The sequence below is a fragment of the Cervus canadensis genome, chromosome 26, assembly GCF_019320065.1.
Source record: "Cervus canadensis isolate Bull #8, Minnesota chromosome 26, ASM1932006v1, whole genome shotgun sequence".
In the NCBI taxonomy this organism is placed as follows: domain Eukaryota; kingdom Metazoa; phylum Chordata; class Mammalia; order Artiodactyla; family Cervidae; genus Cervus; species Cervus canadensis.
Genome location: NC_057411.1, coordinates 20978614 through 20992636, shown reverse-complemented (window position 1 = coordinate 20992636; position 14023 = coordinate 20978614). Strand labels below are relative to the sequence as shown.

General features: G+C 36.4%; 1 protein-coding gene across 1 annotated transcript in view; it reads left to right on the top strand.

Moving 5' to 3' along the window:
* Positions 1 to 3050: 3050 nt before the first annotated feature.
* LOC122428266 (transmembrane protease serine 11G-like) overlaps positions 3051 to 14023 on the top strand; it is a 34015-nt gene continuing 23042 nt past the window's right edge. The window contains exon 1 of the mRNA XM_043448172.1: positions 3051 to 3121. Coding sequence (XP_043304107.1) covers positions 3111 to 3121 — 11 coding nt within the window. The 5' untranslated portion in view covers positions 3051 to 3110. The remainder of the gene's footprint in view (positions 3122 to 14023) is intronic.

Below are 14023 nucleotides of genomic sequence, written 5' to 3'. Positions count from 1 at the left end.
TCCATGTCTACCTACTCCTCTTCCATTTTGTTACTCCTAAAATCATCTTTATCTTCATTAACTTTCAACGGAAACTTACTATTTCTTTCCATGACAAAATAGGCGAAAAAAAAAAAAAAAACCCTCAACAACCCTGTAACATAAGCTGTATCAGTGACTTTTTCACCAAGAGAAATCATAGATATTTTCATTTCATTTAATAGTTGTTAGATATGCATCAAAATATATTTATAATCATTACAGCTTTGAAAATGTTATTAGACTCATTGCTATATTCCATTATTTAACATTTTAAAAGAGAAGCGTATTTACTTCTATTCAAAATTTTAATGGATACATATAAATGTATGGCTGAGTCCCTTCTCTGTTCACCTGAAACTATCACAACATTGTTAATTGACTATACCCCAATACAAAATGGTTTTGGTGTTAAAAAAAATTAAGATAAAAATTAAAATAAAGCCAAAAAATCCAAAATAAAAAAATATTTTGATAACTATATTTCCATATACTGTTTTCTGTATAATCCTATGTATTTTATCTTATGCATCTAAAAACAGTATCATGAGAAGGGGTCCATAGTCTTGACCAGAGAGCCAAAGATGACAATGGATATGGCACAAAAAAGAAGTTAAGAGCCATTAACCTATAGGTTAAAGACAAAATATAGTTCGAGACATACAAAATTTAATGATTATCCTCTTCCTATTTTCCATTTTAATCTCTCATCTTGGCTCTTTCCTTTTGCTCTTATTCTTAATTTTCATTTTTTTAAAAGGTATTCTAGTGCTGTAAACACACTATAATGTCATATGCACACATGATTCCCTTTGCATACAATTTCTTTCTTCCTCATCACTTTAGCAAGGTTGCATTCTTAAAAGGGATATACTAACTGACCTTATCCTTAGAGTATGTGAATGTTAAATTTTTACTAAATATCTAATATTATTAAACATATAGTTTAAAAGATAGAAAAAAAAACCCACTGAAATGTTGTGAAGTAATTAGCCTTCAACTAATAAAAAAAAAAAAAAAAACAATGCTTTTTTATATTATTGCACTGGACAGGATTCTAAAATAGTCCTCCAAGATCTTCTGCCCTAATCTTACTGCAAATACAGCAAGCTATCATAGCCATGCTTATGTTACATCACTTGGCAAAAGGAATTTTGTAGATATGATTCATATGACTAATCTCTTGACTTTAAGTTAATAAAAGGAGATTTTTCCAGGTGGGTTGAAGTCTAATCCTTTAGAAGTAGATTTCCTTAGAAATGGTGAATATTCTCTTCTTAACAGCAGAAAAATCAAACAGACTCCAAGTGTGAGAAGATGCACCACTGCTGGCTTGAAGACAGAGGGGACCATTTATCAAAGTATGCAGATAGCCTCTAGAAACTGAGGGCAGCCCAAGCTGACAGGCAGCATAGAAACTGGGACGTTAGTCCTTCTGCAATGAACTTAATTCTACCATCAGACTGAATGAGCCGGCAATTGATTCTTTACTACAACCTCCAGATAGGAGCTCAGCTGAGCCATCACCATGCTTTCAGTCTTTAAACACTAGGCAGATAACAACACTGAACTCACCTGGACCTCTGTCCAACAGAGTGAAAAACAGGTAATAAACAGCTGTTGTTTTAAGTGGTTAAGTTTGTAGCAATTTGTTATACATGAACAAAAAGTGGACAAAGACATAGAATTTTTTATCAGCCAATATGTTCATTTATTCATTGTAATTATATGTGCCTGTTTTGCCAAAAACTTCTTTTCATAGCAAAAGGGAACTTGAAATACGAATTCAAATGTTGATTTTCAAATTGACTAAAAGAAAGATTGAGTAAATATTGAATGTCAAAATGTTTGCAGAAGTGCTGAAAATTTCATTCATTCATAGACATCACAATTTCTGGCCTCAAATCTTTCATTATCTAACAGAACAAATATTTTGAAAATAAGCAAAACTAAAACTAGATGCCTGCTTGATGGGAAAACATGGGTCAAGCGCTATTTGGACAGTGGGGAAATTAGGAGAAAACATCCTGGGGGGAGCATAGGCTCTCACAGTCTAGGGACCCTGTGTAGTCAGATTCTAACTAAATGACTTGAATCTTACAGTGAGGTGGGGTTTTAGTTGAGAACTATACTGCAAAGAGGGGAAACAATATTTTAGGTATATGGGCAAAGACACAATGGGGAAAAAAGGATCTGATCTACAGAAAAGAAAACTCTAAGTCAATGAAAGTACATGCTAATGCTGTTAGCCATGACTGACCCTTTTGCGACACCACGGACTGAGTCCACCAGGCTCCTCTGTCCATGAGGTTTTCCAGACAAGAATACTGGAGTGGGTAGCCATTCCCTTCTTAGAAGATCTTCCTGACTAAAGGATCAAACCCACATCTCCTGCACGCATCTCCTGCATTTCAGGCAGTTTCTTTACCACTGAGCTATCTAGGAAGCCCAGGTGCTATTTTAGCTACAAAGAAAATCACAAGATGATTTGGGAGAGCCCTTGAAAATGACAATTGGCACAAACATCAATATGTTTTCACTTTCCCGTCTTAAAGTTGGATCCCTCTTTAAGCAGACATCAAAGAATTACTGGGCCAGATCCAGACATTTCTTAGACTACTGCACCAACAAAATCAAGTGAACAGCTATCCAACCTTTTATGAAAAAGGTTGATCTTGTTCAAAGGTTGATCTTCTGATTTTGCTTCACACCAGTCTCTAAAAGGGAAAAGGGCAGGGCCTGAAGACCAGACTGTCCTGACTCAGAACAAAGAGTAACATCTCTTGAAAGACAAACACAAAACCGCTCCAAGTATTAAGGGTGTTGCTTAGGTTTTGGACACAACATTTTCTCATTTAATTAGCCAGAACCAGGAAATTCTTACTTGCTATGACAAAGGTTATCAAGTGATTCTTCACCTCAAGTCACACTATTGGTTAAAGTTTACCCATCCCAACTTGTTCAACTAGTTTATTTTAAATCCTTTAAGTATCCTTTCTTTAGTCAGCTGAAAGAATGCCCAGAGTGCCACTCATTTGACGAGAAATCACAAAGCAGCACAGAGGTGGAAGAGTTTGCATTCTCGACAGTGGATGATGTATCAGTAAGTTTAATTTTATTTCATGTTTAAAAGATATGTTTCAAATTTGTGGCTTCCAATTCAGGAATTATTCGGATTTGTGAATTTAATAGTTTTTTTTTTTTTTTTTCCTCTACTGCTGGAGAAAATAGTAACATAGTAATGTTAAAACTCTTTATTTCAGGAAATCATGCTAACAATTTTTTTTAACCTGAAAATTCCACATGTTGAATTTTAATTGGGAAATTTAATGTAAAAATGACATGATAACAGAGAAAGGGAGGAAAAACACAGAGCCTGAGGTAAAATTGTGGAAGTTTTCAGGCATGGAAAGAGGGAGAAAGTAGTAAAGTGTTTTCTCATCCCAGTTTAGAATGCTGTTTGTGATCTTTCTAAATTATGCATTTAATAGATACACTGAAAATAGAAGAAATATATAAGTAGTATAGGAAGTATCATGTTATAGCCCTTCTTCTGCAATTGATAAATATTATTAAAACTTCAAAAAGCAAATAAGAACTTTAATGTCCTTTGATAAATTCTTTGTCTTTTAAAATAAAAAATTAAAGAACAATATAAGAATAATTTATACATATGCCTATAAAAAGTGAAAAGCAAAAAATAGTGAGGAGTGAATAAATAATCCTAAGATTTTGTTCTTTAGTAGATTTAGAAAGAAATCTACAGAAATAAAGCTTAAATGTCTTAACCTCCATTTCCCTGTCTGATCTATTCTTCATTTTTCTACATTTTCCAAACGTTTCATTTGGAACATTAATTCTTCCTACACAAATATGATGTCAGTAAGTACAAACTGCTCAAGGCAATAAAGGAATTACAGATGTCTTTTCCAATGAGTTTTAACTGGAGTTGCACTCTTGTCTTCATTGGTAATAATAGAATAATGTCTATAAAACTCAAATACATGGACCACAATCCCCCCAACAAACTATTTACAATCACTCAAAATGTTCCCCTTTCTCCTTGCTCACCTTAGAGACACAAATTAGGGTTTAGGTGGTTAAAAAAATAAAACAAATTAAACAAATAAAAACAACTTTTCACACTTAATTGATCTTCTCTCTAGAACAGACACACACTAAGATTTTCTTTTCAAATGGACAGTAATATAAACATAGTGATGATACTATTAATATCATAATAACATAGTGATGATACTATACTAAACATAGTGATGATACTATAATATTAATATAACAGTATTTTTATTTTTACTTCAAAGTATTTCTAATCTGTAGGGAAATATGATGATTCTATACTAATAATGATAATTCAATTAATCAAATTATTTTTTGCTCTTCAGTATATTTAACTGTCATGTATTTATGCAAGACCTATTTGCTATGCACCATTTTTTGGTATTGAAAAGACGGGAATAAATAAACAGAAAGTTTTTTTTTAATTTATTTATTTTTTATTTGAAGGATAATTGCTTTACAGAATTTTGTTGTTTTCTGTCAAACCTCAACATGAGTCAGCCATAGGTACACATATATCCCCTCCCTTTTGAACCTCCCTCCCATCTCCCTCCCCATCCCACACCTCTAGGTTGATACAGAGCCCCTGTTTGAGTTTCCTGAGACATACAGTAAATTCCCATTGACTATCCACTTTACATATGGTAATGTAATTTTCCATGTTACTCTTTTCATACATCTCACCCTCTCCTCACTTCTCCCCATGTCCATAAGTCTATTCTCTAAGTCTGTTTCTCCATTGCTGCTGTGAAAATTAATTCTTCAGTACCATTTTTCCAGATTTTGTATATATGCGTTAGTATACAATATTTATCTTTCTCTTTCTGACTTACTTCAGTCTATAATAGACTCTAGGTTCATCCACCTCATTAGAATTGACTCAAATGTTTTCCTTTTTATGGCTGAGTAATGTTTCATGGTGTACATGTACCACAACTTCTGTATCCATTCATCTATTGATGGACATCTAGGTTGCTTCCATATTCTAGCCATTATAAATAGTGCTGCAATGAACAATGGGATACATGTTTCTTTTTCAATTTTGGTTTCCTCAGGGTGCCTAGGAGTGGGGTTGCTGGGTCATACGGTGATTTTATTCCTAGTTTTTTAAGGAATCTCCCCATCTTCCATAGTGTCTGTATAAATTTACATTCCCACCAATAGTGCAAAAGTGTCCCCTTTTCTTCACACCCTCTCCAGCATTTATTTTTTGTACTTTTTGATGATGGCCATTCTGACCAGTGTGAGGTGATATCTCATTGTAGTTTTGATTTGCATTTCTCTAATAATGAATGATATTGAGCATCTTTTCATGTGTTTGTTAGCCATCCATATGCTTTCTTTAGAGAAATGTCTGTTTAGGTTTTTTTCCCACTTTTTGATTGGGTTGTTTGTTTTTCTGGTATTGAGTTGTATGAGCTGCTTGTATATTTTGGAAATTAATCCTTTGTCAGTTGCTTCATTTGTTATTATTTTCTCCCATTCTGAGGGTTGTATTTTCACCTTGCTTGTAGTCTCCTTTGCTTTGCAAAAGCTTTGAAGTTTAATCCGCTCCCACTTGTTTTCTTTTGATTTTATTTCCATTATTCTAGGAGGTGGGTCACAGAGGATCTTGCTTGGTTTGTGTCATTGAGTGTTCTACCTATGTTTTCCTCTAAGAGTTAAACCTACAGTTTTTATTCAACTTCTTTTAAGACATGTAAATTTCAATTCTGGTTAAATGTTATAGCTGGTTAATAGAAAAAGAAATCTACCAGAAAGGTAAGGAGAGAAATGAAAGTGATGTAAAGAGACAAAAAAAAAAAAATAGACTGAAGTAAAAATCAGAGAAAAGCAAAAGACCTACATCTGGTTAACAGACTAACAAACCATTTAGATCCCTCCATTCTTATTACTTTCCATTTTCAAGGTTTTCAAAATATTCACCTCCAGGACCAAAATCCTTAAAAATTTGACAGTCCCATCCACTATTCAGATAAGTCAGTATGCCCGCTTTACAGATTTTTGCCATATTAGCCTTGGCCTTCTTTGGCTTTGTGTCTCACAGGAATAGTAAAGGATGAGGGTCCTGGGAAAAGTTGGAAGAGCTGTTGTTGAAAAGCTGTCTCTACTCTTTCCATTGATGATCCATGCTCCAGAGTAATTAAGTCTCAGAGGATTTTTCCATTTGGAATACCCAAACAAACGTTTAGTTGTTCGGTTTTTCTCACCCATGGCCAATATGAAGAAAACATATCTTATTTCACCTTGTGCATGCCAGTACCAAATAGAATGCTTAGGACATGTTAGTTGAACCATTAATCATTCTTCAAATTGATTTGGGACCAATTTCCAACTAACAACTCATCAGCTACTGGTTGTTTGAATATTCTCTGTTATCTTAATATCCACTTACTTGGATTTCATACTACTTTTAAAGACTCCTTTGTATACAGAAATATTTTGTTTACTTGTCTAATGAGCCACTCTGTATTTAGATATAGTGACATATGTGCTGCGCTTAGTCGCTCAGTTGTGTCCGACTCCACGACCCCCTGGACTGCAGCCCACCAGGCTCCTCTGTCCATGGGGATTCTGCAGGCAAGAATACTGGAATGGGTTGCCATGCCCTCCTCCAGGGAATCTTCCCTACCCAGGGATTGAACCAAGGTCTCCAGCATTGCAGGTGGATTCTTTACCACTGAGCCACAAGAGAAGCCCATGAATACTGGAGTGGGTAGCCTATCCATTCTCCAGGGGATCTTCTCAATTCAGGAACTGAACCAGGGTCTCTACCAGGCAAGCCCCATAGTGATATATATATATAGAGAGAGAGAGAGACAGAGAGACAGAGACAGAGAGAGAGGCATAAATATATTTCTAATAGTTAGTCCTTTTTTCTTTCCTAAAAATGAGTATCTATGAACTAGATTCCCAGATTATTGCATTCTTACAGTGAAGTTCTGAGTAATATTACATTCCTCTTTACCCCACACAGAAATATTAGGGTCTCTTTCCTTTTTTAAATAAACTTAAGGTACAGTTGACATATAACCTTACAGTTTCAGGTGTGTGATGTAATGATGTAATATTAGTATTAATATATCTTGTGAAATGATCACCACAATGTTTAGTTAACATCTGTCATCATATATAGTTACATTTTTTTTCTTGTGATGAAAACTTTTAAGATGTACTTTAGTAATTTTCAGATACAAAATATGTTATTATTAATTTTGCTGTACATTACATCCTCATAACTTAATTATTTTATAACTAGAAGTTTGTACCTTTTGATCCCCTTCACCCATTTCACCCATCCAACCCCTATTTCTGGCAACCACCTAGAATCTCTTTTCATGTGGTAACACCCATCAGTGAATTTTACTTTCCACAATGATTGTTTAAATGAGGTTTATGTTTTATACCAATAGGCATAAAAGAACTCTGTCAAGTGAAAACATATCAATGTAGAAATCAGGGCCTAATGATTTTAATTTAAAAACCAAACTTGATTTTAAATGAGAGTCTTCCCTCTGCTTCTGTAATAGTACCTTATGTCCTAGGAGTTCAGCATTGTCAGTGTAGTACTAGGAATAGATGTCAAAAAGGTGAGATGATCAATGGCCCCTAAAATGAATAATTAATATCTCTGATGCTTCTTTCAAGTTCAAAAATGCATGTAAAACTTTATCAGAACATAAACACATATATATATATATGTATCGTCTTTTTTATAATAGACATTTTTAAAAATGAGTTAAGAAACAAACATATCTTTTTATCTATTGTGTATTTTTTGCAGGAAAATATCATGATAGATTATCCATAATTTAAACCTCTTCTGTTTTAAAATGTTTTTAATCTTGGAATAATTGACACCCATTTTATAAGAAACACCACAATAATGAACAACCCTCTGGCTAATTTTTGCATACATTCAAAATTGTTTCCTTAGAATAAGTTATTTTCTGCACTGGCACAATTTCTGGAGTACCATCCCATAATTACCAAACTACTCCATTTCCCAAATAATTTTTTTCTCTGAATATTGCCTATGTCCCTGTAAAACTGAAATATAATCGCTCCTTAGCACACAGCATTGTTTCCAGCCCTCTCAAGTAAGAGTTTACTATTGAAGATTTTGTCTTGTCCTCCCCTCTTAATGCCACCTCAGATCATTCCTTTCCACATCCCTGTGAACCACCTTATTCTTTTGAGGCTCACGAAGTTCTGCTCGCACGCCTTTCCTTCCTCATCTTTGTCCTCATGGACCCATGATAATGCCTTTTATTTACTAAAGGCTGACACTTGCTTCCCTATATCATTCTTTACTCCAGGTCCTACATTCACCCTAAGTAGCCTCAGTGCCCGTGCTGATTGACCTTGAAATCCTACTCATTCATTTCCTTGTCTCATCACTGTAACCTTCTCTGCAAATATTACTCTCATTCCACACCCTAGACTTTGTCATGACTCTCTGAATCATACTTCTGGACAACTATCACTATCCTAACCTTCCTTCTTACAGTCTTAGTTACTTCTAGTGTATAAAGCATCCACTTTTTAAAAATTATTATTCATTGGTTTTCCCAGTCTATGAATTCTTCCTACCCTTCAGCTTGCCACCTCAACCAAACACACACCACACACATACACACACTCCTCTTGGTTTCTCTTGTCATCCTTAAATTCATCAATGGAACAAATTTTTCAATGTCTTAAACACCACTAAATTCTCTTGCCACATATTTTCCTTCACCATTTATACCTGGATAAATTCTAGAGAGAATGTAACTCTGAACAATGGTTCACCTCTGCCAAGACAGAACACTGGGAACGCAACAAATGTGTATGAAATGCCTGTTCATCTGCACCCTCAGCTCTCATCATTACATTCCCTTATTCTATGCTCTCATTTTCCATAATTACTATTTTCAATTTCTCTAGCCTCCTCAAAATGCCAGTTCTCACCACTTGTCCTCTCATGTTTCTATTTCTAAGATATATTTTGATGATCAATTAGACGAGAATGCCTTCAGCTTCCTTTCCTCAAACCAACCTACCTATATCCATTCATACTCTCAAGACGATGCCTGCAGTTTATTAAAGTTCTCCAATCTATTAGATTGAAGCATATGAAGTTGCCAATATATTACCACTTTTGTCCTACACAAACGGCAATTTTATATGTGTGAACTTAATAGTTCAGAATTCATGATCCTTCAGCTGTGCTGTCAACTCAGTCCTCCTCCAAACTTCAGCGTCTCTACAAGCTCCCTGGTGGCTCAGATGGTAAAGACTTTGCCTGTAATTCAGGAGACCTGCGTCTGATCCCTGTGTCCAGAAGATCTCCTGGAGAAGAGAATGGCTACCCACACCAGTATTCTTGCCTGGAGAATTGCATGGACAGAAGGGCCCGGTGGGCTACAATCTATGTGATCCCAAAGAGTCGGACATGACTAAGCAACTAATATTCTCATTTTCACTTTTCAAGTATACTCAAAACTTACATATTCATAAGAAAAAAAATCTTCCATCAACCCCATAACTTCTCTCTCTTCCAATTTATAATTCAACTTATAAAAAATTGTTGATATTCATTGTTTCATTTACTTTCTTCCAGTTATTCCTCAAACCCTTGACATTTTGGTTTGCAACTTTGCTACTCTGTTCCTTCACCTGTTGCAGTCACCATGATCCACTATTATTTAATCCATTGGTTATTCTAAACTGTTATCATGTTTGATTTCCTAACCACATTGGACAACTTGGATCAATTTCTCCTTGAATATCTTTTATCCTTTGTTATCATATCACACTTATCTTCATTAGAGAGTGAAGAGGAACTAAAGAGCCTCTAGAAGAGGGTGAAAGAGGAGAGTGAAAAAGCTGACTTAAAACTCAACATTCAAAAAACTAAGACCATGGCATCTTGTCCCATCACTTCACAGCAAGGCGAAGGGGGAAAAGTGGAAACAATGACAGATTTTCTTTTCTTGAGCTCCAAAATCACTGCAGGTGGTGATTGCAGCCATGAAATTAAAAGATGCTTACTCTTGGAAGAAAAGTTCTGATGAACCTAGATAGCATATGAAAAGGCAGGAATATCACCTTATCAACAAAAATCCATATAGTCAAGAAACTATGGTTTTTCCAGTGGTCATGTATGGATGTGAGAGTTCAACCATAAAGAAGGCTGAGTGCCAAAGAATTGATGGCTTCAAATTGTGATGCTGGAGAAGACTCTTGAGAGTCCCTTGGACAAGGAGATCAACCCTGAATATTCACTGGAAGGACTGATGTCTGAAGCTGCAATACTTTGGCCCCCTGATGTTAAGGGCTGACTCATTGGAAAAGACCTTGATGCTGGGGAAGACCAAAGGCAAAAGGAGAATAGGGTGGCAGAGGATGAGATGGTTAGACAGCATCACCAACTCAATGGACATGAATCTGAGCAAACTCCAAGAGACAATGAAGGACAGGGAAGCCTGGTATGCTGCAGTCCATGTGGTCACAAAGAGTTGGACACAATTTAGTGACTGAACAGCAACAAAAGATTATGGAAGGTTAGAGGCCAATGTCAACATGAGAGTGACTGAAAAGATGGTAGGTTCTGTGGATTATAAATCTCAGTGGGATTGAAGTCAGGGTACTAAGGCAGTGAACTAGAAGGATATGTCATGACAATTGAAGAGTTTGATGGCTAAATTAAAATTTAGTTTATGGAGAAATCGAAGCTCTTGGTAATGACAAGATAAAGAGTTTGAGTATGCAGGTGGGCAGCTAAGGTAGAGAGAAGGACAAGGTCACTGGCACAAAAAGCCAGAATATAAAATAGGACATGATCACTATAACAAAATAGCAACAAAGCAGGATAGGAAGCATCAAGGTAGCTGTTAACTGAGTAGGATAGCTGTGAACAGATTAATAGATTTGGCCCTTATAGAAGGCTTTAGAGCAGTACAATACAAGGTTTTCAGAAATGGAAACACCAGGGATTTCCCTGGAGGCTCAGTGATTAAGACTTCAGCTTCCAATGCAGGGGCCGTGGGGTCAACCCCTGGTCAGGGAGCTAAGATTGCACATACCTCGGGGCAAAAAACAAAAACAAACAAACAAACAAAAAAAAAACCCAGAAGTAATATTGCAACAAATTCAATAAAAACTTTAAAATTGGTCATCAAAAATCTTTTTAAACTTGAAAAAGAAACAAACGGAAATGTCAGTCACTGGAGAAAAGGAGGTTAGAAACACAGAGGGAGAGGGGATATTTTAGGCAGAGGGGATGCTGTGAGTAGAACAGGGGTGTGTGGCTGTAAGAAAGAGAATAGCACATGTGAAGGGAAGTACTGTGCATTAAGAACCCAAAAGTGCTGAGAGAACAGCATCGAAACATCTGTATTATCAAGTGTGAAACAGATCGCCTGTCCAGGTTGGATGCATGAGACAAGTGCTCGGGGCTGGTGCACTGGGATGACACAGAGGAATGGGATGGGGAGGGAGGTGGGAGGGGGGGTTCAGGATGGGGAACACATGTAAATCCATGGCTGATTCATGTCAATATATGGCAAAAACCACTACAATATTGTAAAGTAATCAGCCTCCAACTAATAAAAATAATTGGGGGAGGAGGGGGAGAACCCAAAAGTGAGTTAGACACAGCAAATGAAAAACATTTTTTTTAGAAAAATGTAAAGCGTATCAACATCCCTCCCATATTACTGCCCACTGGGTTACTATAAACCCTCAGAATTAATAACACCTTGCCATGGACTTCAGGGACCCCATGATTTGGTCCTTGCTTGTCTATCTACCTGAACCTTTTCTACATTTCCCTGGACCCACTGTGATCCAACACACTATGTTCATTTCTCCCTGGAGCTCAACAAACTCACTCCTGTTCCAGCTCTAGGAACTTGTTACCACCTGGTTGCTCTTTGCCCAGTTCTTCTAGATGTTTCCTCACTATTTACGTCTTAGCTCAAAGGGCATCTCTTTAGTGATGATTCCTTAAACACCCTCTCCCCCCTTGCTTCCAGTCACTCGATATTCATCAGTGTGTTTTACTTTCATGAGTTGAATCTTACTCTTTGGCTTGTTTAAGTATTTCTTGAATGAATGAATGAATATTAATCTAAAGAGTACAGTCTACATTATGATAAACATCTGAGAGTTTTTATACAAGGGGATCACATTAGTAGAGCTGTATATTTAGAAGACAGTTCTCACTGTAACACTGTAGAATGTAAATATTTGATAGGAAATCATTTGGAGATAAAGAGATCTATTAATGGCCACTGTGCTTGTTCAGATAAGACACAATGAATGCCTAAGGTTGGATGGTATTAAGCAAATGGGAAAAAGACAAATAGGAAAGACAATTCAGCAGTGACTGATGAGGTAAAGGAGTTATTGACAGGAAGATGTCTGTGATTTCACGTTTCAGAGAATGGGTAATCTAGAAAACTGTGACTAATAGTTAATACATATATTTGCTTTCTTTATGTGATTAAAAGGTAAAGGGAAGTAAAAGGTGATGGGAATAAGAAATGAACAAACTCAAGTGGAAAAAGAGTGATATAATAAGAATGAGTCAGAAGAAACTAGAAGGTAGAAAAGATAAAAACCACTGTGCTGTGCTGAGTCACTCAGTTGTGTCTGACTCTCTGTGACCCCGTGGAGTGTAGGTCAGGCTCCTCTGTCTATGGCTCTGTCCATGTCTTCTCCAGACTACAACACTGGAGTGGATTGCCATGCTGTCCTCCAGGGGCTCTTCCCAACCCAGGGATAGAACCCAGGTCTCCAGCATTGAAGGTGGATTCTTTACCAATGAGCCCCCCAGGGAAACCGCAAAACCACTACAGCACAGCAAAGAAAATATGACCATATTCAACTCTTTGATATATATGCAAAGAAATGAAAACATGTGCATACAAACTTTGGGCATTAATGTTCATAGAACCATTATTTATAATAGCCAAAAGTAGAAACAATTCAAATGTCCATCAGCTGATGAATACATAAATAAATCATAGTATATCCATAAAGTGATGTCGCTCAGTCCTGTCCGACTCTTTGCAACCCCATGGACTGTAGCCTACCAGGCTCCTCTGTCCATGGAATTTTCCAGGGAAGAGTACTGGAGCAGGTTGACCATTTCCTTCTCCAGGGGATCTTCCCAACCCAGGGATCGAACCCGGGTCTCCCGCACTGTAGGCAGATGATTTACCGTCTGAGCCAGCAGGGAAGCCCAATATCCATAAAATGGAATACTATTTGACAATAAAAAGAAATGAAGTTTTACCTTTCATTATGGAAAACCATATGGAGGTGATACATGCTACCACATTGATGAATTTTGAAAATACTACATTAAGTGAAAGAAGATAGATAACAAAGACTTCATATGATTTTATTTATGTGAAATATCCATAATAAACAAATCCACAGAGACAGAAAGTAGATTAGTGGTTGTCTAGAGTGACAGGGTTAGGGGAAAACAGAGAATGACTATGAATGGGTATGGAGCTTCTGTTTGGGGTGATGAAATGTTTGAAAATTGACTGTGATGATAGTTGCACAACTTTTGTGAACACACTGAGACAAAGTTGAACTGTGTACTTTAAGTGAGTGAACTGTATCGTATGTGAATTACATCTCAATAAAGCTGTTAAAGAAATAAAGGAAGGAAAGAGATGACAAAAAAGAAGGCCGGAAGACACCAAAAAATTCTAGAAGCTCCAAAGGGTGTTTTCATTAAGTATAAAAGCTCCTGAGAGCTATTGTTCACTGAAGCTGCCAGGTACCTGCCTCTCACCATCCTCCAATTTGGCATTCAGGAGACCTCTCCAGCAGTATCAAACAGTTCCTTCAGTAATTCTTTATGACTCAAGAAAATCCTCAGTTAATTGTCTTCTCATGTTTTAAACTTTATTTTTTCAAATAA